The 25,485-nt window shown below is 42.7% G+C and overlaps 1 protein-coding gene across 2 annotated transcripts in view; it reads left to right on the forward strand.

The window, feature by feature from the left end:
- Positions 1-415: 415 nt before the first annotated feature.
- SLC22A2 (solute carrier family 22 member 2) overlaps positions 416-25,485 on the forward strand; it is a 30,790-nt gene continuing 5,720 nt past the window's right edge. Inside the window, exons 1-10 of one of the 2 annotated variants that reach the window (XM_057528220.1) lie at positions 418-1,365; positions 3,257-3,360; positions 9,283-9,437; positions 11,373-11,541; positions 13,687-13,801; positions 15,347-15,453; positions 17,186-17,400; positions 17,997-18,105; positions 19,115-19,227; positions 22,664-22,763. In XM_057528220.1, the coding sequence (XP_057384203.1) occupies positions 955-1,365; positions 3,257-3,360; positions 9,283-9,437; positions 11,373-11,541; positions 13,687-13,801; positions 15,347-15,453; positions 17,186-17,400; positions 17,997-18,105; positions 19,115-19,227; positions 22,664-22,763 (1,598 nt within the window). In that variant the 5' untranslated portion in view covers positions 418-954. Of the gene's footprint in view, positions 1,366-3,256; positions 3,361-9,282; positions 9,438-11,372; positions 11,542-13,686; positions 13,802-15,346; positions 15,454-17,185; positions 17,401-17,996; positions 18,106-19,114; positions 19,228-22,663; positions 22,764-25,485 lie in introns of both variants that reach the window. The other variant, XM_057528221.1, reaches the window with a different exon arrangement.

The raw sequence follows: 25,485 nt of genomic DNA on the forward strand, positions 1-25,485 counted from the left end.
TGAATATGCAGATATATCAGCAGGCCACCTTGCTGATGTGACAGCTGCCCACCGCAGTGAGGATCCTTTCCCCCCCAGGAAAGATGTTTGCCTGTTTCCCTTGCGTTTGGATGCACCAATACCATCCTAAAGAGCCGCTCCACCCCTGACCACAGGCAGAAATAACTAAGACCAAAAAAACAGCGGAATGAGACCACTCCCGCCTGCATTACACTTGACCTACATGTGTGGAGAACGTTTTATTCTTTCCTCACAAACAGGTCAAGGGGTTCCAGGGTTCAAAGGCAAGAATGCCAAATCGTCATTCTTTAAAGAGCAGAATTATAAAATCCTGGAAAAATCAAAACAAACAGCCCCAGCAGGTACCCCGAGTGCCCCGGCTGTTGTTTGTAGAAAAAGCCCAGCGATAGAATTTGCAAACCACCTTGAATCCAGACAAGAGCTCTGACCGGCAGACCATAATTCGCATCGTACCCAGCGAGCAAGGCCAAAACTGTGTGTGTTTCCCTGCAACACCTTAACGAAAAGGTTGGCTGTGTGAGTGAGATACGAATGTATTAATTTCCTGGACACTCAGTTTACTACAGAAAGATCAACAGGGCTGTGATATGTGACAGTGCTCGGATTTCTCCCGGTGTGGTACAGAGGAAGGATTGTTTGCGGGGCAGGCATGAGGTAGGGACCCACTCACCGGAGGGATGCTACGATAAACACAGCATCTTGCCCTGTGACTTGCTCGGGGAGTTTCGGGGGAGCGGCTGGACACACGTGGCCGGGGAGGTGCGTGGCTGCGAGTTGGTCCGACCAGTAAAGGTCTGGACCAAAGGCTGGTCACTTTCTAAAATAAACTCACCCTTTGACTTTTGGTCGGGGTTGTGCTGAGGCGGGCCCAGCCTCGCTCCGTGGAGTCTGAGCAGCGCAGGAGGCAGCATTGAGACTTCTCTCCCCGGAACAATGCGGACGGTGGACGACATCCTAGAACACATAGGGGAATTCAACTTTTTCCAGAAACAAACATTTCTCCTCCTCGCTCTGCTCTCTGCCGCCTTCACCCCCATCTACGTGGGCATCGTCTTCCTGGGCTTCACCCCGGACCACCGCTGCCAGAGCCCCGGGGTGGCCGAGCTGAGCCGGCGATGCGGCTGGAGCCTGGCCGAGGAGCTCAACTACACAGTGCCGGGCCCGGGGCCCGAGGGCCAGGCCTTCGCCCGCCGGTGCCGCCGCTACGAGGTCGACTGGAACCAGAGCGCCCTCGGCTGCGTGGACCCGCTGGCCGGCCTGGCCTCCAACAGCAGCCTCCTGCCTCTGGGCCCCTGTCGGCACGGCTGGGTGTACGACACGCCCGGCTCCTCCATCGTGACCGAGGTAGGTGATCGTGGGACTTAGAAGGGATGGAGAAAGCAAATCGTGCAGTTTTTCTTAAGGAAGAACCCAGGGAGGGCCAGATGTGCTCTTTGGACTCTAAGTATCTTATAAAAAATAAACAAATAAACAAACAAACAAATTAATTAATAAAGTAAAATCAAATCCTAGTTTTCAAAAAAACATACAGCCTCTTATTTGTCTGGGGTGTGAGCAGGTGAGTTTAAGCTTCAAATTCTGACAGTAATGATTCTAGTGTATGCAAGTCTCCGTGGTAAGAAGCAAGCAAAAACATCAGAATTCCTGGAAATCATGCCAGGAAAGGGAAAATTTTCAAGCCTCCTCTTTTTCTGGAAGCCCTGCCTTCCCCTCCACTCTGCCATGGTACAGATGAGCACCTGACACCTCACAGAACTCACCTGAACGGTGCCTTACTGTGATACAATGTACTTTTCTCTCCATGGCTAACTTTTTTCTCTTTAATTTGCTCGAAGTATCCATATCAAACCATTCAGGGTTGGAGCTTATGCTATGGTACTATTATTTTATTAAAAACTACACTTGGCATTAACATCTAATCATGAGGCCTCTTTTCAATAAATAGAAAGAAAAAATGGAGACTTGCTGTTTTAAAATTTTTTATTGGAATATAGTTGATCTGCAATGTTGTGTTAGTTTCAGGTGTACAGCAAAGTGAATCAGTTATACATATACATATATCCACTCTTTTTTACATTCTTTTCCCATATAGGCCATTAATGACAGAGTATTGAGTAGCGTTCCCTGTGCTATACAGTAAGTCCCTATTAGTTGTCTATTTTATGTATAGTAGTGAGACTTGCTTTTATTGGAGACAAAGCAAAATGGGGGGATAAAATTATTCTGCAAATACAAAGAAAGCCAGGTGCCTGGCTTAACTTAAAAGGACTGCTCGGATGATGTGAAGATATTCTGTACAGGCGTTAATGTAGAAGAGCCATCTGAAGGATCTAAAATGGTCTGATAGTTACATGAAATGTGGAGGATTGAAGATTTAACACCATAAAACTTTTTTTTTCTTCTACAGTGATTCTTTATTTCCAGCCTCCATTGGCTTAACATGTTTGTGATTTTTGATTAAACAAAATCATTAAAAAGTAGAAATAATGTTTAACCAAGTATCTGGGCATCCTGTGATCCAGTCAAGTTGACACATGAAATTAACCATTACAGGAAGCTACCTGTTTCTTAAGGCCTGGACCCAGAAAATGGCAAAGTATAACTTCCACCACATTCTGTTGGTCAAGTACCATAAAACTTTTAAGAGGCTTTTGCAGCGTGGTTCATCTCATTGTTCATACAGAGATGGGAGACTGAGGCCCAGAGCAGAGAAAAATTTTGCCCAGTGCCACAAAGTGAGAAAGTTAGTCCTTAGCCCTAGAAAGGGGTTTTCTCCCGACCTCCAGGCCAGCACCTGTGGATCCCCAGCACCGCCTCCTGTTCCAAGTGAGGACAAAGGTAACAGCCATTAGCAAGATGCTAATTCCCCTAATTTAAAGAGACACTGAACAGCCCGGCTTCCTTAGGGCAACGCTTGTATGTGTCCACACACATATTTAATAAAATTACAAAGAGAAATGGTTTGTGCATAAGTAATTACCCAATTTCAGCTCATTTAGCCAAAACAGTTCAGCCTGATGACATACTGCCAGATGGAATGCTAAACAGACTGCGGGACAAATCTTCGGGGTTGTGTGAAGAAAATTAACACAAGCAAGAAAAGAGTTGGTTTATTGTCCTCCAGTCACATCAGTGCCATGCAAGGAATACCTCCTGAGCTCCCTGGGTTGAGCTGTGTCTAACAGAATTTTGTTTTCTTTCCCTCCCAACCCGGGACACCCCTGGCCCCTCACAGTTTAACCTAGTGTGTACCAACTCCTGGATGCTGGACCTGTTTCAGTCGGCTGTGAATGTAGGATTTTTTATCGGTTCTGTGGGTATCGGCTACATAGCAGACAGGTAAGTACGGTACAAAAGTGGTGGAAGGTAAGCAGTCCAAGGAGAGCTCTTGGATTCACCTGTTCCTGCTTGAATACCATCCATTCCCGGAGCACACAGACCACACTTTCCTGAATTGTCGCGACGGTCTTAGATTTCTTTTACAGCTTTGGTTAGCATGACCAATGTCTTTATTTTCTAATTCTCTTGGATCATACAGGGATGTTTCAACACTGGGCAGCAGTGTTTCCTTGTGGGCTATCCAGAAGCTTAGCGTTAGAAGGGAGAGTGATAGAGGATTTGATCCCTTTTGTAATCCCCATTCTTTCTTTGGCCTCATGCCATCCACCTGGTCATGTGTCTTCAGGGCCTCTGAGCTCTGTCCCGTCCTCTGCTTGCCTCTCCTGTGCTGGAACCAGGTAGACTCTCCCTTTTGTTCTTACCTGAGCCTGTGGCGTTGCAGGATTCCTGAACTGGGGCCCTGGGGCCAGATGTAATTATATGTATGGAACCGAAGATATAATCTGGTGAAAGGGAAACAGGGTCTCCACACTGGCAGAGGTAAATATCCACTTCCATACTGTCACGTCCCTGGAGAGAGATGAGGAGAGACCTCTCCACATGGAATGTACAGCAGGTGGTCCTCGCACATGGGTCCATGTCTCCCGGAGCTAGTTTTCAGTGACTCATACTAATCAAGCCGTTCCTATGTCTTTTATTGATCCACTATTTTGTCACCCCAGGTTCACTGTGCTGGAAGTTCCTCATAAGGTGCATCTTTACTCTGTTGATGATCAATTAGACATTATTAGGAGTCCCCCAAAGGGAAAGGAACAGAAAAGTTGGCTTTATACTTGATAAGCACCTTAGGTAATTTGGCCATCAGTGCTAATTATTTAATATTCCTGATATTGACTGTTTATTGAGTATTTCCCATGTTCCAGGCACCGTGTGCAACATTCTGGACAGGATTATCCTCTTTAATCATTAGTCACCTAGTGAGATAATGCCATATAACTATATAATAAATATACCATCTTTTATAATTTATTATAAGCTACAACTATATGTATCTAATTCTGAAATAAGTGGTAAAGTAAATACACTTTACGCTTGTTGCCTTCCCCAACTATATCTTTGATACAGATAAACCAAAAGCCGTGAGCTTAATATTCGATATAGATAGAACATTTTCTCTGATGATACTACAGTCTGGATTAAAACTTGCTAATGTGTTAAAGATTAATAAGGATGGCTGAATCAATCACACCCTCAGGGGCATCTGAACTGTCACAGCCGGGGCCCCCTGTGGCAGCAGGAGGGAGGGAAGGTGACAGTGAAGGTGGCGGGTCACGAGGCAGCCCCGTGCATCACAGCACTCCTGTAACTGTCTTCTCAGCCGCCCTTCGAAGGCTCCTCCTGGGGCGCTGTGTGGCACAGAGGCCTGTGAGGTGCAGAGGAAGGTCATTCGCTTTTACTTTTTTTGCCACAGAACTGGCAATAAGGACGGTGGTTTGGAAATGACCCCTGAAGTCCTGAGAAGTACCCTGATGAGGGTGGTGGAGAGTGCCCTGCTCCCCGCGTGTGGCTGTCTGGACCCCCGACTCCTGGCTCTCTCTCCACTCGCTCTTCCACTAAGGAAGAGATTCTAACACTCAACTCGCCAGCACAGAAGTGAGCGAACAGAGGACTGAGCTTCACAGCTGGTTCAATACATGAGTTAATTATTCCCATCCCACTCAGAGACTAGGAGACCCATTATCATTCTCTCCCAATGGTGCCTTCCTGACTTAAAATCCCCGGTCAGTTACCCACCTTCTTAGATGACCTCATTATTTTGTTCCCATTGTTGAAATCTCCCATGTAAAGTTGACTACTCATTATTCTTCCCCCCAAAGCTGTGTACATCCCTCTATTTCTTTTTCTTAAACTGTCTGAAGTCCGGTTGGTTGGTTGCTGCCCCCTCCTCTTCTGTTTGTGTGTGCAGGTAAGGGTGCGTAATAAGACAACCACCCTATGGGTCCAAAAAGGACACTATCTATTGCACATGTAATGCCTATTACTGAATAATTGTCAGGTTTTATAGAATGGAACAAGAATCTCATGGAAACCCATCTGATGCTACAGATTAAACCAACACTGAATAGATTGTCAGCTATGAGGAATTTTTAAAATATTGTTACTGAGCCCAAGCTCACTCTGCTTGCCACTTGACAGGCCAATAAATCGGAGATGAAGTGTTGAGACAAGGAACACGACTTTATTCGGAAAGCCGGTGAGAAGATGGCAGGCTAGGGTCCCCAAAATAACCATCTTATCGGGGTTTGGATGCCAGTTTCTTTTATAGAACAGAGAGGGGGAGGAGATGGGGAAGTAAAGTAAAAACACCATAAGTTTTGCAAATATCCCCTGGAATGGCCAGCCTCAGGGAGGGGATGTGTTAATTTCTTCTTCCTTGCAGCCATCAGCAGGTGGGTCCGGATGTTTCCCTGAACAAAGGCACTTTGGTTTAACATTCAGGCAGAGGGGCGGGGTTCCCTGAGGCAGGCCATTATGTATAGACAGTATCCTTTTAGTGAACAAAAGCAAGGGGAAGCAAAGGTTAAAGTAAAAGAAACAGATCCAACATGTAATCAGACTTGGTTCTCTCCTGTAACAATATGACCTAACAGCTGATGAACGTGTCTTTTAGAAGAAAGCCAGGAGCACATTATGAACAGGTTATAGTAAGAATACTGATCCTTACACCAAGTCAACTTTCTGAAGGTCACCTTTGCAAGTAGAGGGAGGGACGGGGGATATATCCTAGAGATTTGGAAAATAAACCTTTTGTAAGATGTCTAATTTGTTTCATCATTCAAACCTCCTAAAGAATGATTTTCAGAATCACCTGACACCAAAAAAGTAATCTCTCACCAATTCAAGGTTTTTTTACTCTAATGGTCAGTAATTTAGTGTCAGGCTTGTAAATGTTTAACAACTGACTCTCTGAAGGAAAAAGCCCCAATTTGTAGGGTTTGTTGATCTCCATGTTGTCAAGGCTCCCACGGTGGTCCATTTCAAGCTACCAAAGTGAGGTCACTGAACACAGAGTTGGCTAGAAATATGCACCATTCTATGGTATTTCCACCATACAACTACAACAGATAGACATAAAAAACTTCCTGAGCATAGATAATGGTCAAACACAGTAAAATAATTAGGAAGAGATAAGTTTTGCATATTTATTACACATGTTTTTAACATAATTTACTTTATTGTAAGTGTGTACTTTCATTTTTAATAACGGCTGTGTTTAACAATCAGCTCACAAATTTTCTCAAAGTCTATCAATCAGCTCTCGAAAGCCAGCACTGCACTGTCCAGATTTCACAGCGGAACGAGATCAAGGCAGAATCAAAGTCCCAGTGGGTCGCAGTCGAACTTACTCAACTCTGTGGAATCTTTCAAAACTAGCTCTCCCCTACGTACTATGTGGCAGTCATTGTACTGGGCATCACTGTGTGTTACATTGCACTTAGGATCATAACAGCCTTTGAAAGGAGAGTTTATTAGCCCGTTTGCAGATGAGGAGACTGAGGCTCAGTGAAATGAAAGCAGTGCTTCCCAAATGTTAACGTCCATATTAACCAGCTGGGGGTTTTGTTAGCATTATGATTCTGATCCAGTGGGTCTGGAGTGGGCCTGAGAATCTGCATTTCTAACCACTCGCCAGTGATGCTGATAGCCCAAGACTACAGTTTGAGTAACAAGTAGCTAAAGGACTTTTGAAGCCAGCAGTCCTGGAGTTCACCCCATTCTCTTTTATTTGCTCTTCGTTTTTCATTTAACCACTTAAGTGGTTCTGTTGTGGGAGGGTAGGAAGCGGGGGAAGGTTCTCAAACCACTCTCCCAAATCTCCAAAATTTCTTCCAGCCCTGCCTCATTGTGTTTTTTTTTTTTAATTTTATTTATTTATTTATTTTTGTCTGTGTTGGGTCTTCGTTGCTATGCACAGGCTTTCTGTAGTTGCGGCGAGCGGGGGCTACTCTTTGTTGTGGTGCGCGGGCATCTCATTGCAGTGGCTTCTCTTGTTGCGGAGTGCGGGCTCTAGGCGTGCGGGCTTCAGTAGTTGTGGCACACAGGCTCAGTAGTTGTGGCTTGCGGGCTCTAGAGTGCAGGCTCAGTAGTTGTGGCGCACGGGCTTAGTTGCTCTGCACATGTGGGATCTTCCCGGACCAGGGTTCGGACCCATGTCCCCTGCATTGGCAGGCGAATTCTTAACCACTGCGCCACCAGGGAAGTCCCTGCCTTATTGTTTTAATAGCATTGTGTCTTTATGTGAACATGTCCCCTAGTGAAGCTGTTCTGCATTGGTAGATTTGATTCTCTGAAGGCTTCCACGCACTGAGTTTCAGATGGTGAATGTTCCCTCTCATCAGCCATGGGATTTTGTCCATATACAGGAGCATGATTATGGTGCTTGGTGATTTGGCTGAGTCAACTTTGGAAGTTGAAGAATTATCACTGCAGCACATACTTATAAATTCTTTGAGGGTAAAGGGAGAGGTTCAGGAAGAAAGGCTAAAACATTGTGTTGATATGACTTTGCAAGGCTATGGATAAAAGTCCAGGGGGTATATGTTTACAGTGAGGAACCACTGACTGAGAATTTTAAAATGATGTGGTCAAAACAGGGTTTTAAGAAGTTCAGCAGTTTACATTAATTACTAATGAGACTGCTTGATCTTTAAATTTCAGATTTAAAGCATTAATAATCCCAAGTAATTATTAACAATGTTGTAGATTCTTTTCAAATGGTCAGTTAGTATTGAAATGGTCACTAGAGCACAAATTGCCTAAAAGAAGAGCAGCAATTAAAAAATGTCCAGCCACATCAAATGTGCACTGCTAATGACGTGGCAGCACTACTGACATTCAGTTTGAAGTGGATAAACAAACAAAAATTAAATAAAACATCGCTTTGCGTGAAGAATTTTTTAAAATCCACTAACAGCGAATTAGGGCGTCTTTTAGAACAAAACCAAGAGGACATGATGAAATGTGAAAAAAAGAGACTGAACCTCAAGTCAGCTTTCTGAGAGGCAGCTTCGCAAAGGGAGGGAGGGAGGGAGGGATGAGGGCTGGTTGCGAAGCTCTTTACGTGTAATACCGCACTTAATCCCCTGGCCAGGCTGGGTCAGATAGCTCTTCTCCAGATGAAGAAACTGAGAAAGGCCGCATAACTCGCCCGACATCCCAGTCAGCGGTAAGGCCAGGGTTAAACCCAGCTTCCCACTTTTCCGTCTACTCTGTGCACTGAGATACTCTCCACGTCCCTAAACCGATGGGACCCAAGTCTCTCAAATAAAATGTGCGGGAGCAATCCTGCTAAGGTACTCCACAGCAAAGGCCTATGGGATGGCAACAGGTGAGATGATGACAGCGCCACACAAAAGACCGTTTCCATGGAGACACACAAATACCATGAAGTCCAAAGGCAGTGTTGGAAATGGATGGGGAAATACATTGAACACGGAATTTTGTTTTTTCTAAAGCAAAAGCTCCTCAGTGGGCAACTAGTTGAGACTGTTGGTGCAAAGGCCCAGCTCATGTGATGACAGAAGACCTAGACGGGCCCTTGGGGCATTCAGCACTGGGTGGCCTGAAGAATCACCCCCTCCCCATGTACCCTCCACAGTATGGGGCTGAGAGGTGCTCCAGCCCACGGTGAATGGACCTCACTGGGCTTCAGGTTTATACATAGTGCCCTGGTGCAAAGTCCTGATGGAACTGACCTGAAGTCAGGGATTCTCTTGGTGCGTATCAGTCTGTACCTCCTGAATTTCCATAATTCAGAGATAACCTCCACTTCAGTTTAGAGTTCCATAACTTCCATGAATTTTCTACAACCCTCATGAATCTAATCTAATTCCATTCCCTGTCTTCGTTTTCTCCTTGCAGGTTTGGCCGTAAGCTCTGCCTCTTGATTACAATCCTCATAAATGCTTCATCTGGAGTTCTCGTGGCTATTTCCCCAACCTATACATGGATGTTAATTTTTCGCTTGATCCAAGGACTGGTCAGCAAGGCAGGCTGGTTAATAGGCTACATCCTGAGTAAGAACGCTTGTGATTGTAGCTATGGGGGACATTGCTGGCAAAATATAGTCAGTCACCTGAGGGTAGCTGCACAGGAAAATGGACTCAGCTTCAAGACAATGTTGAAAGATTTTTTTTCTGTATCAAAAGAATTTCTGAAATCTTTTCAGTAAACTCATTCTGCATTCCTCCTAGAAAGAAAACAATGAAGCAGGAATGAGAGTAAACATCATGCCATCCAAACTCTTATATAACTCCTCAGGAATTTTTGTTTTCTGTGCCCTGGGGTGTACCATAGAGAGGAAATCTAGCCTACCAGGCTTTACAGAGAGACAATTCATTGATGAGAATATATTAGATTTATAAGGGGCTTTATTAATTTGAGTACATCCATTCTAGCAAACCACAGTTATCCTCAATGTATATGCAAGGAAACCAAGGATAGAAGTACTGTGGTCGATCTCGGTTCCTCAGCGAGTCATTTGTAGGACCAGGAATATCATTTACATCCTACTCATTAGGAGCCAGGGTTATGCTTAAGCTCCATGGATTATAAGAGACTATTTGAACGATAACAGCAGAGCATCTGTAAAATAATATTAAGGAGAATTACCACCATAATTAGATCTTGGGAATTCACTCCATCATTGCTTGCCCTTCTGCTACATTCAAATAGCATCCACACAAAGGGAAATGGACACTGAAATTAAAATAATATTAATCAATCTTTCATTTCGCACAAGAGAACTAGAATATGTGTGCTTAAAATTTGACGCAGTAAAGTTAATTTGGGGGATTCTGTGAGATGAAGAGGAGATAGATGGTGCCTAATACTCTCAGGTGCCTGTCACGGTCGTCACCTGATCCATGTCTGGGCAACAAAGGAACTAATGTACGCAGTTATTCGATGAGAAATTTGGTTTCTCATACACATGACATGTAGAAATATGTAGAATTTGAATTTAAATTTCATCCTTCTCCCATTAATTTCTTCTCCAGTCCCTCTGGATGTCCTTAAGGTGCACCTGTCATTCACCCTCTTTCTACCTGCTACCGCAAGACCTCATCCATGACCCCCACCACTTTGAAAGACAGACATGTCTATTTATTAAGCATGTACATAATATTGTCTGTCTTTTTAAAATGCTTTTGGATAATTCACAGTGATTTATAGAAATAATTTCAGAGTGCATTTCTATTTGGTTTACAAATAGTTGAAGTCTTTAACATGATTACCAAACATTTAAAGCAAAACTCTGTGGTTCATGGAATATCTAGAATCTCAATTCTAGAATGTCTGTAATATAAAAATGACTATTTCTTAAATCCATGTACCACAGACTTCATACTTCTGTCATGATGTAGTCACGGGATTGGATAAGGCTGATTATTATACCATGTGCATTGTTATGCTTGTAAACCAGCTCTTGGAGAATAAAAAGCCTGATTCATAGTGTTTTCCAATTTCTAAGTTGTAAATACTCCCACCATGACTGCTTTTAAGATACCAATGGGTTAAAAACCAGCTTGCAAAATTCCTGAAAATTTAAAAATCGGTTCTTGCAAGCCAGTACTAGCCAACTCCAGTCAGCTTGGAACGCCACCACCAGGTTTCCAAGCCATTTAAACACATTAACAGGATTGCCAAGAAAATGTTTAACTCATGTAAGAGGACAAGTTATATTGAGCTATTCATTTACGTGAAAATCATCTATGCTCTAAAGTCAATGTTTACTCCATGTAATGTGGGATTATAAGATTTTACATTAATTAACACAACAGCAGTAATCATAACAAAATAGGTTCCAAAGAACATTTAAAAGTTTTCAGAGAGCTGTATAGAAAATTCTAGAACTTGGACTTCTTTCTGAGTTGGCATTCTAGTTTCCCATGGTTAGACAGCCAACTCACTGTTGTACTGACTTGCGTTGACCATTTGGGTTCTCTCTGCAGTTACAGAATTTGTTGGGCTGAGCTATCGGAGAACAGTGGGGATTTTTTACCAAGTGGCCTTTACGGTTGGGCTCCTGGTGCTTGCTGGGGTGGCATACGCACTTCCGCACTGGAGATGGCTGCAGTTCACAGTGACTCTGCCCAACTTCTGCTTCTTGCTCTATTACTGGTAAGTCCATGTGGAACCAAGAGGAGATAGACTGAAATATTTTATTTAGCTAAAAAGACTGTCTTCCCCAATGCACACCATCCTTCCAACCTAAGATATCCTTCACTCTTCTGTTTCACAGGAAACCCAGGTCCATGTTTCAGGGATAAAAATCATAAGCTTTAACCTGTCTTCCCCTCTGGAAATCAGATGTTCTTTCACCTTGAACTTAAGAGCTTTATGACTTGGATCTCACATTATTTTTGTGGTGTTTAAAGTAGCTTCCAGTAGCCATGAGACCCTTTAAAGAGACTGACAATATTACTGTTCTTATTCTGCCCCTCCTCAGAAGAAACTTCAGGACAGAGGAGGGGAAGTATGGCGCTTTTGTCACCACTTCCCATACCATGCCAAAAGCAGACATCCCCAATCAATCCCTGCAGTCTTTATCTCAGATAAGGCCAACATGGCACCCCAGAGAGACCGTACCAAGCAATCAGAGTTACCAGGGCAAGTGAAATATGTTTCTCACCCCTGCCCAAGGGAAACATTGAAAACAGTAAAAACAGAAGAGGGGCTTCCCTGGTGGCACAGTGGTTGAGAGTCTGCCTGCCAATGCAGGGGACACGGGTTCGAGCCCTGGTCTGGGAAGATCCCACATGCCGCAGAGCAACTGGGCCCGTGAGCCACAACTACTGAGCCTGCGCGTCTGGAGCCTGTGCTCCGCAACAAGAGAGGCCGCGACAGTGAGAGGCCCGCGCACCGCGATGAAGAGTGGCCCCCACTCGCCGCAACTGGAGAAAGCCCTCGCACAGAAACGAAGACCCAACACAGCCAAAAATAAAAATAATAAATAAATAATAAATTTAAAAATTAAAAAAAAAAACAAAAACAGAAGAAACTATCAGAAACTCCTAATGCAAGGTTACCAGAGATAAAGCAAGAGGGATGCTAGATTATCAAACAAATCTCTCTCCTATGAGAAAACTCACTTACTTAACTCCTGGACATATCTACCTGTTCTTCCCATAGCTGTCTTGTCTAAGAATTAAACATCTCAACCCTTCCCAGGAAGCCTATTTCTCTTCCAAAAGCCAGTAAAACTCTGAGAGTGATCCTTCGCTTCATCCCTATATCCTTTCTACCCCCTTTATATCTCTGAAACCATCCCTTTTTTCCCCTGTTCTCATTAGGAATCCATTATGTCTTGCCTGGATTTCTGGGTAGACTCATAACTGGTCTCTTTGGCATCAGCTTTCCCATCTTCTAATCCATGTTTCACGCCGCATTGTAAAAATCCAGGCCCACCCCGTTACTCTCCTGCTTAAACGTCTTTCAGTAGCTTGATTCCCTTCAGAATAAAGACCTAATGCTTTAGCATGACAGAAAAGGCCCACTTATTATCCAAGTTCTGACTATTTCTGAAGCATGTCTTGCCACTTTCACTCAATAGAGTCAAATTTAATGTTCTTACAATTCTGCAAGCTCCACAGAAGAGTAGAAAATAGGTATTTGGGGTGTTTTGTTTTCTTCAGATAAATATTCAGAAGTGGAATTTCTGGATCATACAGTAGTTCTAATTTTTTTAAGGAACCTCCATACTGTTCTCCATAGTGGCCGCACCCATCTACATTCCCACCAATAGTGCACCAGGATTCCCTTTTCTCTGCATCCTTGCCAACACTTGTTACTTCTTGTCTTTTTGATAACAGCCATTCTGACAGGTGTGAGGTGATACCTCATTGTAGTTTTGATTTGCTTTTCCCTGGTGATTAGTGATGTTGAGCATCTTTTCATGTAGTTGTTGGCCATCTGTATGCCTTCTTTGGAAAAATGTCTATTCAGATACTCTGCCCATTTTTAAATTGAATTGCTTGGTTTTCTGCTATTGGATTGCATGAGTTCTTTATATATTTTGGATATTAACCCTCTATCAGATACATGGTTTGCAAATATTCTCTCCCATTCAGTAGTCTGCTTTTTCATTTTGTTGATGGTTCCCTTTGCCGTGTAGCCCCTGCACACTTTTATTTCCTTTGTAGATCCAACCAAACCTCACTGTGTAAGATCCCGCACAGAAATCTGCTTATGACCCCTGGGGGTGGGTGTTCAGTAGGATTTTCCCCTCCACTTAACAGCATCGATGACACTTTTTCTGTGCCCTAGGTGTGTACCTGAGTCTCCTAGGTGGCTGATGTCCCAGAACAAAGATGCTAAAGCCATGAAAATCATTAAGCACATAGCAAAGAAAAATGGAAAATCTCTGCCTGCCTCTCTTCAGGTGAGCCAGCAGCTGAAGTATCAAATCAGGGAACAGTGAAAAGGAAGATTTGGGAAAACCGTGCATTGTCTCAATAGGGAGTGGCAGAAGGGGCCCACCCACCATGTGCAACAGGATATTTCTGTTGTACTAAGGTTTGTGGTTCCCTGGTAGAATATTTTAAGCAGATGGAAAACATAAAACTAAAGGAAGCCAAAAGTCTTTTAAAAGTCAAATGAGGAGCTTCTATCTTGTTTACCTCTTGACCATGTTTCCCCTTAGGCTCCGGTACTCCGGTACTCGAAGTCTTGTTTGCCTGTGTGTCCATCAACGTCCTCAGGGAGGGAGGTTTTCCCCAGAGGGAAGATTCTTCAAACACAAATAATTTCTTAGACTTTTTAAAATTTTGGATAGAAATTATCCCAAAATATTTTAAGCAACCCCTGCCTTCCTGAATAGAACAAATTACTGAAGTGTTCATTTTCTCTGCATTTAGTGTTTTGCCTTTAGCGGACCTCATCACCTTTAATTTAAACCTTTTCATCTGACAAGCCTTGGAAAAGAGAATATCCAGCTTATTAGGAGTTTATATTGAAATGAGAGTAAGTCATTTCTGATGAGGCTCCAAGATGAGTGACCTGTAAGAATTTGAGATTGACGTGGCATTTAGAGTGAGGATTTGGGGGCTCAGAGCTCTTTTTTCTTCACTTCCTCTCTGGTTTCTGGGTGCTTGGAATATGTATTTTTTCCCACGAATGACAGGCATAGCACTGGTTCTTGGATTTCAGATCCTCTCAGAAACTGGCCAGGGAATAAGGCACACGTGGGTCACTGTCTCGCTCAAGGTCAGAGTTCACGTGAGGGTGGTAAGTCTGGTCACTGCTGGTCTCCTGGAGACTTCTTCCCCTCGCTCCTGGGTCTTTCACACAACATCACGTGTTGCTCCAGGAAGGAGACAGAGGGGAGTGGGTCTCACAAGGGTTCTGCTTCCTGAACCCTGGAGATGAAATGTCCCCTCCACCACCTACTGTGTCATCTAGAGTAGGGCTTCTCAATTCTGTGCACAGGATCACCTGGGGACCTTGTGAACGTGCAGATTCGGGTTCCATCTGTCTGGGCTGGGGCCTGAGATCTTTCATTCTAACGAGCTCCAGGCGATTCCGTTGCTGGACTGAGTGCCAGGGTCCCAGATCACTCTCCTGACCTTTGGGCCACATACCGGTCCAGGTGTGCAGAGAGGGCGTGTCAATGCCCTCAGCCCTCAGGGCCACTGGGCTGGGCCTTGATTTTACCCCACCCACTTTACCAGCAGTATCCCTTTATATACGTGCATGAGTTACCTCACTTCTCTGTAGCCCAGCTTCCTCTTCTGTGAAATGGGGTGAAAAACATAGACCTAACTTGTAGGGTAGTTGTAATGATTAAACAAGCTAATGTGTGTGAAGGGCTTAGCTAGTCCTGGGCACATTAAAAGCACTCAGCAAGTGTAAGGCATTATGTTCCCTGGATGACCCTGGGACGCCATCATGAAATATACAAAGCTGTTCCTATTTTTTCTATTCTTAGAGCCTCGGACCTAATGAGGAAGTTGGCGAGAAGTTGAATCCTTCATTTCTTGACTTGGTCAGAACCCCTCAGATAAGGAAACACACTTTGATCTTGATGTACAACTGGTAAAGATTATTTTTCACTTTAAAATCCCTCCAAATTCTTTTAATCTGAATCATCCACATAAAGGGAGGGACCAAGAGTACCTTCAAAACATAGCCTGGGTCCAGTTAGCATGAACAGTGGATTGCAAGTAGGCTCATTTATAGGTGGTTTTCCTGAAATCATTTTTCTCAGGCAGATGTTGAAATCAGCTTACAGTCCCAATGCATAGATCACTACATTCTCAACCTTGGCTTTCCCTTAAGAATCACCTGGGAGGTACTAAAATGCCAAGGCCAGACCCCTCCCTGACAAGGATATGGATTTAATTGGTCGACGGAAGGGCCCAGGAACCAATACTTTCAAAATCCTCCAGGTGATTCTAATATATAGCCAAACTGAGAACTATTGCTATCGATTAACTTTTTTCAATTGAAGTATAATTGATTTACAATATCATGTTAGTTTCAGGTATACAGCACAGCAATTCAGTTACATATATGTGTATATATATACATGTACATGTATATATTCTTCTTCAGATTCTCCTCCCTTATAGGTTATTACAAAATATTGAGTACAGTTCCCTGTGCTACACAGTAGGTCCTTGTGGTATAGATTAATTGATGAAGAGTGTACATCTCTCCTGATTGTACAAGGCTTTTTATTTTTCTTTTCTACCTGGAGAAAATAAATAAGTAAACTTCCCGAACAAGAATAAGCCACAGGAACAGATGAACCAGTTTGCAGGGCGGAAATAGAGGCACAGATGTAGAGAACAAACGTATGGACACCAAGGGGGGAAAGTGGCAGGGGGTGGTGGCGGTGTGATGAATTGGGAGATTGGGATTGACATATATACACTAATATGTATTAAGTGGATAACTAATAAGAACCTGCTGTATAAAAAAATAAAACAAAATTCAAAAATTCAAAAAAAAAAAAAAGAAGAAACCACAGGAATAATCCACTGGCTCCACAATCCAATAGCAAGCTTGACCGTCCTCACTGCCTTCAGGCTGCTCTGGAGCCCTGCGCTGTGGGCCCTGCAACAGCCTCCTTTGCTGCAGCATGCTTCCCTTCACGGGGCGGCATCACCGGGACGACTCACATCAGCCAAAGGAAGCTTCACGGTCGCTGACAAAAGCAAAGCTCATCAGGAATTAATTTAGCAACCTTCACAATATTGCATGTAAAAGGCATCGGGGAAATTTGGCTTCATTATCCTTTCTTCTTCGGAGTAATTGTGATTCTTGCTAATCATACTCATATTTTCCATTACAGACAATGAACATTTTTAGTCAACAAAACTAGATCAAAATGTTGCTGTATCACGTCAGAAGATAAATCATCAAAAGTGGGCCTGTACCCATTTGGGAATTTGGTACCCATTTGGTCTCCTGGGTTCCTAATGTTTGGATTAAGTAGTCAATCCTTGTGATTTTGACTGCATTTGAAGGCCACAAAGAGAAAAACAATTAACAACCACTAACAGCTTGATACAGTTTACTAAATAAATCACTCTAGTAAGACAGTTCTTCTTGCCTTTCAATTTGGTCAAGGAATGTTAGCCTAATTCTTCCCCTTTCCTGGTGCTGGGGTCACAGCCAGCCCCCGCAGTGGGTCAGATGGTGTTAAAGCAATGGACTAGAGGGAAAAGCAATAATAAGAGGACCAAAAAAGGTGACCTACAATCAACCTTTCAGTGACTTGCTCCTGGTGCCTGGCTTGACCTGAGCTCTCCTCTTTGCTCAGGTTCACGAGCTCTGTTCTCTACCAGGGCCTCATTATGCACATGGGCCTCGCCGGGAGCAACATCTACCTGGACTTCCTCTACTCTGCCCTGGTCGAATTCCCGGCCGCCTTCATCATCCTCGTCACGATTGACCGCGTGGGTCGCCGTCATCCATGGGCTGCATCGAATACGGTGGCAGGGGCAGCCTGTTTAGCCTCGGTTTTTATCCCTGAGGGTAAGTGTCAGGCCAAGCCGGGGTCTTGTCTTCCAAGGCCCTGAGGAGAGGGGGTATTACAACCCTTTGATAGAAAGACCATGTCATTTAACATCCAAGTCAATCTGGAAAGAAAGAACAAAATATCTGGGACCTTCCTGAGTGAACCCATATGGCAACTCTGCCCTTAAGAACAGTGGCACCCAGTGGTTGCCTGATGTAATTTAATAACACCCACTGGTTCTTTGATGTAATATAACAAGAGAGGCTAGGAGGACCCATGCCACAGGCCATCGAGCTGGCCCAGAGCAGGGAGTATGCTATTTCTTTTGGGTGACTTCTATAGACTAAAGCTGGTGCAACTTTGGAAGCTGGTATAATTGTGTTGTCATTAACGACTGGGGTCTAAAGTGAAGAGAGTATCAGAATTGTGTCTGAGGCTAAAACAAACAGACATGGGGAATTTGGCTGAATTGTCCTGGGTCTATAGAAGAACCGATTGTGCATTCTTGTCCCATTCTGGAGGGTGCACTTTCTCCTTGCAAACGCCCCTGGGGCACTGCTGGGAGACCAGGGAGTGAGCGCAGCACGTGTCAGCGGTGTGTTTTCCCCTTCAGATCTGCACTGGCTAAGAGTTACAGTCGCCTGCTTGGGTAGAATGGGGATTACAATGGCCTATGAAATGGTCTGCCTGGTCAATGCGGAACTGTACCCCACATTCATCAGGTGAGCACATTTCCTTCAGCATGAAGAGAGCAGCTGGGACATTTGTTTACTGGTGAGAACGACCACAGGTGCCAGCAGAGGACACCGTACTTTTTTCTTCAATTTATTTTATTGAAGTATGGTTGATTTACAACGTTGTGTTAATTTCTGCTGTACAACAAAGTGATTCAGTCATATATATATATATATATATATATATATATATATATATATATATACACACATTCTTTTTCATATTCTTTTCCTTTATGGTTTATCACAGGATATTGAATCTAGTTCCCTGTGTCCCTGCGCTATACAGTAGGACCTTGTTGTTTATCCATCCTATATATACTAGCTTGCATCTGCTAATCCCAAACTCCCAATCCAGCCCTCTCCTGCCACCCCCTCCCCCTTGGCAACTACAAGTCTGTTCTCTATGTCTGTGAGTCTTTTTCTGTTTTGTAGATAAGTTGATTTGTGTCATATTTTAGATTCCACATATAAATGATATCATATGGTATTTATCTTCCTCTTTCTGACTTACTTAGTATGATCATCTCTAGGGAGGACAGCTTACCTTTCAAAATGCAGGGTAAGAGAGGTTGAGACCATTTCAAGGCAGTATGCAGGTCACACCTCACACTTACAGGATAGGGTAAAACACAGAAACCATGCGATGAGAACAGAAGCTATTGAATTGCCAGAGAGGGATGACCAAATGTCAACATGAGGGAGAGTAGCCCAAGCAGGACCATAGAACAGAGCAGGGGAGACAGTGATGAAAATAAAAAATGAAAATTGTCCCCAACACCAATCAAAAATCTTCAAGAAAGTTAATATAAAACAAGTACAACACAATATGAATGGAATTATGTACCATGTATCATTTATGTGCATTGACAATAACATGTATACTTTCAGTTCACACACACATTTTAATGCTTTGGGGAAGTATTTATCTGGGGGGTGTGGGAGATAACCACTGTCCTTTGATAAGCAAAGGATACATCAGTGCCCTGTGTTTCAGGAACCTTGGGGTCCTCGTCTGCTCTTCCATGTGTGACATCGGGGGCATCATCACGCCGTTCCTGGTCTACCGGCTCACCAACATCTGGCATGAGCTTCCCCTGGTGGTTTTTGGTAAGATATCCTCAGAGATGTCTTTGAATGAAAACCTATTTTTTAGAGGCCTCCATGTTTCTACCTCAAAACAAGTGCTATGTTTGCAAGTAACTACTAGATATGACTAGTAAGTGCTACTACCAGTAGTGTAGTAATGCTAGTATTACTAATAGTATTAGCAGCTGCCAACACTCAAGTCTGGGAGCCCACGAGGACTTATGCCCATAGAGGTGCAAAGTCAAGGGAGAGTGAGGTGGAGTTTCCCCTGAAGAAGACCCTTCTCTCCTCACTGATTTCCACCCCTTTGTCCAAGAGCTCACTCTTTCTGCCTCCTCTATGCCCAGATGTAGAAAAATACAAACGCTTTTACTTTGTTACTTCAAAAAAGGCAGTTAAAATTTTGCAAAGGGCAATTTCAAAACCCAGGGGAAACAAAGACCAAGAAAATGCGTTAGAATAACAGGAACACCTGTGTGCGTGCTGGGCACCCCGGCCCTCAGATTCCTTGGCAATTAGATTTCAGGAGCATGGGCACAGCACTTCCCTCTGACCCTGAAGGATGTACAGACACTGAGCTGGCCTCTCCCTGACCAGCCCACAGGAGAGAAGGGGAGGGACAAACTTAATTATCAGCACATGCTGAACGCGAAGTCTGCAGACTGTGAAAGAGGCTGGGAATACTGGGCATTTCCATTCATTCAACATCCATTGTCTTTCCCCACAGCGGTAGACGGAGGGACAGGTCCTCTCTTTCTGTGCGTCCACGCAGACACAGCTCCAGAGCCATACACATAACACTCACTTTGTCAGTGTTAGCCCCAAGGTCTCGATGGACACATTTCAATCTTCTTTCAGATGCATTCTGAGTCTTTATTTATTTATTTACTTATTTTTGGCTGCGTTGGGTCTTCGTTGCTGCAGGCAGGCTTTCTCTAGTTGCGGCGAGCAGGGGCTACTCTTCGTTGCGGTGCGCGGGCTTCTCATTGTGGTGGTTTCTCTTGTTGCGGAGCACGGGCTCTAGGCGCACGGCCTTCAGTAGTTGTGGCATGCAGGCTCAGTAGTTGTGGCTCGCGGGCTCTAGAGTGCAGGCTCAGTAGTTGTGGCACACGGGCTTAGTTGCTCCGCGGCATGTGGGATCTTCTCAGACCAGGGCTCGAACCCGTGTCCCCTGCATTGGCAGGCAGATTCTTAACCACTGCACCACCAGGGAAGTCCCTGAGTCTTTCTTTTAATTTGACAGACATGTAACACTTTTCCCCATGGGCATACAAGACTTAATCTGAGGGTAGGAAGGGAAAGACCAGCTCAGATGCACAGCAGGGGGATAGCAAATGGTTCTCCTCTTGGTGCCACACGTTGTCACACACAAGTGTCTCTGCTCATTCCCTTCTTCTCAAGGGATTTTTGAAGCGGAAATTTTCTACTGCCATAGATCTGCCAGCAAAAGCTCCAAACCTTTGCTAGAACTCACCCTTGAAAGAGACCCAGTGAATGTCTCCGCGTTCCAACTTAATAACAGGATGGCCCAGGTTGATAGAACACGAGCTCTTTATCCTGAGATGACCAGCGTGGCTGGTCCTGCTGGGAGGCACATGCCCCAGATTCTTTCCTCCCCCAGCTCTGGCCAAGGGACCTGACCCCAGAGCCCCCTTTCCATCTTGGGGAAGCTCCCTCACACGCTCTGGATCCTTCCTTCCATCCCAATCTTGCCCACTCCCCTAGGTGGGCAGTGAGTGATGGATGGGTCAGCGGGACATTTCTGGGTAGAAAATAGATACTTCATTAGTATCTACTTTGTTTCTCTTAGTACCATTTAACCAAAAAATTGCAAAGTCCAGACCCAGAGGATCCCCCCATACCCAGACCCTCCCTCGGACCTTGCCTTTTCATCGAAAAGATAAAGGATTTTAACTGCATTTCAACATTGAAGTAAACTCAAAGACAATTCTCAATTTTATTTTGCTGGTAGTTTCCTTCTCTCACCAACCTTTAATAGCTAGCAGGAAGCAAAGCTAACAGTTTTACACTTTTTCTTTCTCTTTTCACACAATAATGGTGTGTCACTTGTGCTCTTGAAATAGCCAGAAATGGTCATCTAGAAGCCTGAAAACCAACAAATAAACACATTGGAAAATCCTGGTTGAAAGAGCACTGGAAAAATTGATAAGGGACATCCTAGTTAATTAGGCCTATCTTTGCAAATATAAAGTACTAAATGGATGATAATTTGATCATCTAATATATTCTTCACAGTTCACTCACTTCAGAGAATCGAAGCCAGTTGAATATGTCTCTTGTTTGCATGAGTTACAACCAAGTGAATCTCTCGAGGTTTGGGGAGATCTTGAGAGGTTAACTATTTAGTTCATGCCATGTGCCAGGCACTCTTCTAAGCACTTAACAAATATGAATTCATTTCAGCCTCAAAACAAGCCTTTGTGGTGGAGATACCACCCCACTTTCTGTCGGGGAGTCTAGAGTATCAGGGGGATCAGAGAACTTCTCAGGGCTCTGAGACCAGTACTCAGGGTGTCAGTACTAGACCCAGGTGCCCAGAGCTACAGCCGGTGCCCTGAACCACTGCACACTGGAGGCCCGTATTTCTGCCAGTTTTAAGCATGCAAAAAGTGGAGTCCAGCAGGCATTTTTTGAAACCCGCCAGCTAGCGAAGAACCCACATCCTACTTCCTGCATTCAATGATGGAAAAACATATAAAGATGTAACCTTAAATCCTAAACTCTTAGTGGGAATTTAGAGAAACAAAAACACCAACATCTGCAAAAGATTACAGCTGGAGACAAAGGAAAAAAGGAATAAGAGAAATTTATCCAATACCTGAATCAGAACAGAAAGGCCTGGCTATCTGAAAAAGATTATATATAGCCATATATATATATATGAATCACTTTGCTGTACACCTGAAACTAACAGAACATTGTACATCAACTATACTTCAATTAAGAAAAATAAAAAGCAAAATTAAATAAATAAAAATTCAATAAAAGGCCTGGCTATACTATTTAATGCTGTTATGAAATAATGCGTGATTCATTACTTTTATTTGCTAGTAATGATCCAAGTTTCTGACTCATTTTCATTACTGTGTGCTTTATATTGGCAGGGCTATATTCTTTCTTTTCTTAGCATTGGTTCTTTTTCAGAGTTATTTTCTGACTCCAAAGTATCTTAATATCACGGCAATGTCCTCTAGCCTAGAATAACCTTGACTCAAAATGTTAAGTATTTCATTTCCCTATAAGGAATTGTAATCCAGCAGAGTGTGGAATGGGCAAGATATTTATGATGGGGAATAGGGCAGTCAGAGACAGCAAAGGAATCTGTAAGTATAGGAAATCAGTAAAAAAAAAATTTTTTTTTAAGAAATAAGGAGAGCTTTAATTATAGAGCCATCAGGTTCAGTTCTGAATGTGATTTGCGTCTGTTGGTTTTCAGCTGTAGTTGGCCTGATTGCTGGAGGACTGGTGTTATTGCTCCCAGAGACCAAAGGGAAGACCTTGCCTGAGACCATTGAAGAAGCTGAAAACATGCAGAGGTAGGGAGCTGGGATTCCTAAATGAACTATTCAATACACGTTTTGGGAAAACTCTGGAGCCAGTTGTAAAGAAAGATGAGGTTGAATCTATACCTCACACCATACACTGAGATCAATTCAAATGAAATCAAAGACTAAAATGCACCAAAAAGGAAACACTAAAAGAATGAATATACTATAGGAGAATACGTTTAGCCTTTCATAGTGAGGAAGGTCTTTAAAATTTGACCACAAATATCCAGGACCCATTAAAAAAAGTTTGCCTTCGAAAAATTTAAAATTCTATGTTGAAAAACTACCATAAACTTAAAAAAAATAGCAATCTTAGAGAAAATATTCACTCCTCCATAAAGGGCTAATTTTCCGAATATATAAAGAGGTCTAACAAATCCGTAAGAGCAACCCCTCAACAGAAAAAATGGGCAAAGGACTTGAACAGACAATTCAGTGAAAGAATGAAAAAAACAGTTCCAAAATATATTAAAATGTGCCAAATCTCTTTCATAATAAGAGAAGTGCAAAGTAACACCACAGTAATAGCCACTGGGATTGTTAAAGATCAAACTGCTTGGTAACATACAGGTGACCCTTGAACAACGCAGTGGTTAGGGGTGCCAACACCCTGTGCAGTCAAAATCCACATGTAACTTTCAACTCCCCCAAACCTTAACTGCTAATAACCTGCTATTGACCAGAAGCTTATGGATAACACAAATAGTTGATCAACAAATATTTTGTATGTTATATGTATTACATACTGTATTCTTACAATAAAGTAAGCTAGAGAAAAGAAAATATTATGAAGAAAATCAAAAGGAAGAGAAAATACATTTACAGTACTGTACTGTATTTATCGATACTGTAAGCTTACATCGTCTGTTTATAGACAAATTGTCATTACCTACATTAACATTGTCTTATATGATACAAAACACTGTAGATGTTATATGTATTACTAACACAAGACATCAAAAATGAAAAGATAATGTAAAAAACGTCCATATTTATTAACAGATATAGTGATTCAAGCATTGAAAATGAAGAAACAGCAATATGATTGCTTTAAGGTCGCCTAGTGTAATTGATAATACAATTGCTTCATGGCAGCCTAGCCTATACACTAATGAATGAATTGATATACAATGTTTATGTCATACAGTATACAGTCATATTCATAATACAGTATTGGAAACATTGTTACATTTTTAAAAACACCACTTACCTGTGACGATAGGCTGATACGCAGTTTCTCCAATACGAGTGAGAAAGGCGTATTGTACGATAATGTAATTCTTTGAAAGCAAAATTATAAAACAGAAAATGAACACTTTAATTTTATGTTAAATATCACTCACCTTATGCCTATGTAAGGATAGACTAATGTCTACATATACTTTATACATTCATGGCATGCTTAACTTTGTCTTAATTTTTTCAATATTTCTAGGCTACATGGTTCATCTGAGAGTTTTTTCAAATCATCACAAAATGCCAAAACATTTTCCCATATATTTATTGAAAGTGGACCACATAAACGGACCTGTGCAGTTCAAACTCGTGTTGTTCAAGGGTCAGCTGTACAATGTTGGGAAAGGATATGGGGAAAAAGGCAGTGTCCTACATCGCCAGTAAGAGTCAGATTTAAAACCTCTATGATGGGCAATATAACAATAGTATCAAAATTACAAATGTGCTTATCTTTTTACCAGCAATTCCACACTTCTAGGAATTTACATGTGCAAAACGGTGTATGTACAGGATTATTCATTCAAACAATATTTTTTATGTAATGAAAGATTGGGAACTTTCAATGCCCATTGATTGGGAGACCAGTTAGATAAATTATGGTATGTTGTTCAATAAAATACTCCCTAGTCATCAAGAAGAATGAGGCAGCTTGATATACACTGATAAGCAAATTCTCCTAGGGGTATTATTAATGAAAAAAAAGTAAAACATAGAAATGTATAGAGTCTATCATTTGTGTACAAAGAGCAAAAAACATATACATTAAATATATACACAATTTACTTGTATCTCTGGAAGAATATGCATAACATTTATTGTCTCTGGAATTGGGAGGCTATGGGATATCAGTAGGAGGGAGACTTTTCAGTATATTACTTTTTATACTTTCTGAATACATATGAATCTATTTAAAAAGTAACCTTAAAAATCTAAATAAAGAGAATCACATATGACACATTCCCCATAAATTTGTTTATGTGATATGCTTAGATATTACTGTTTATTTTAACCATATTCCATTTTTGGCACCATGAACTGAACTGAATTGTATCCATGCTACAAACCCTTCACATTTCGCATATTAAGCACTTGGGAAAGGTCACAGCAGAAGAATCACAGTGGTCTGAGGCTTTCCCTAGAACTTGGAAGAGGCTTTGAATTCAGCCAGATGTCACGCACTGGCAACCCACAGGATACAAGGGTCTCAAGAGCTTTGCTTGACCCCCATATATTTTAAAGTGGGAAATCCACATAAACTGAATTTCCAGGATCTGTTTTTTAAAAATCAGAGGATTGGGTAACACTGAACAGGCATTTCCTCCTGTTGACAGTTTGCAGGAGCTGAGTGGTGACGGCTCAGCTCATAGAAGGGCATGCTCGCTGGAGTCGGCCACAGACCCGCATTCCCTACATCCTGTGCCTAGGACATTTCTGTTTTCCGCCTGGCGAGTGTAGACATTTGAGTTTGAGATCC

This window comes from Balaenoptera acutorostrata, chromosome 14 (assembly GCF_949987535.1).
Source record: "Balaenoptera acutorostrata chromosome 14, mBalAcu1.1, whole genome shotgun sequence".
NCBI classification, from domain to species: Eukaryota; Metazoa; Chordata; class Mammalia; order Artiodactyla; family Balaenopteridae; genus Balaenoptera; species Balaenoptera acutorostrata.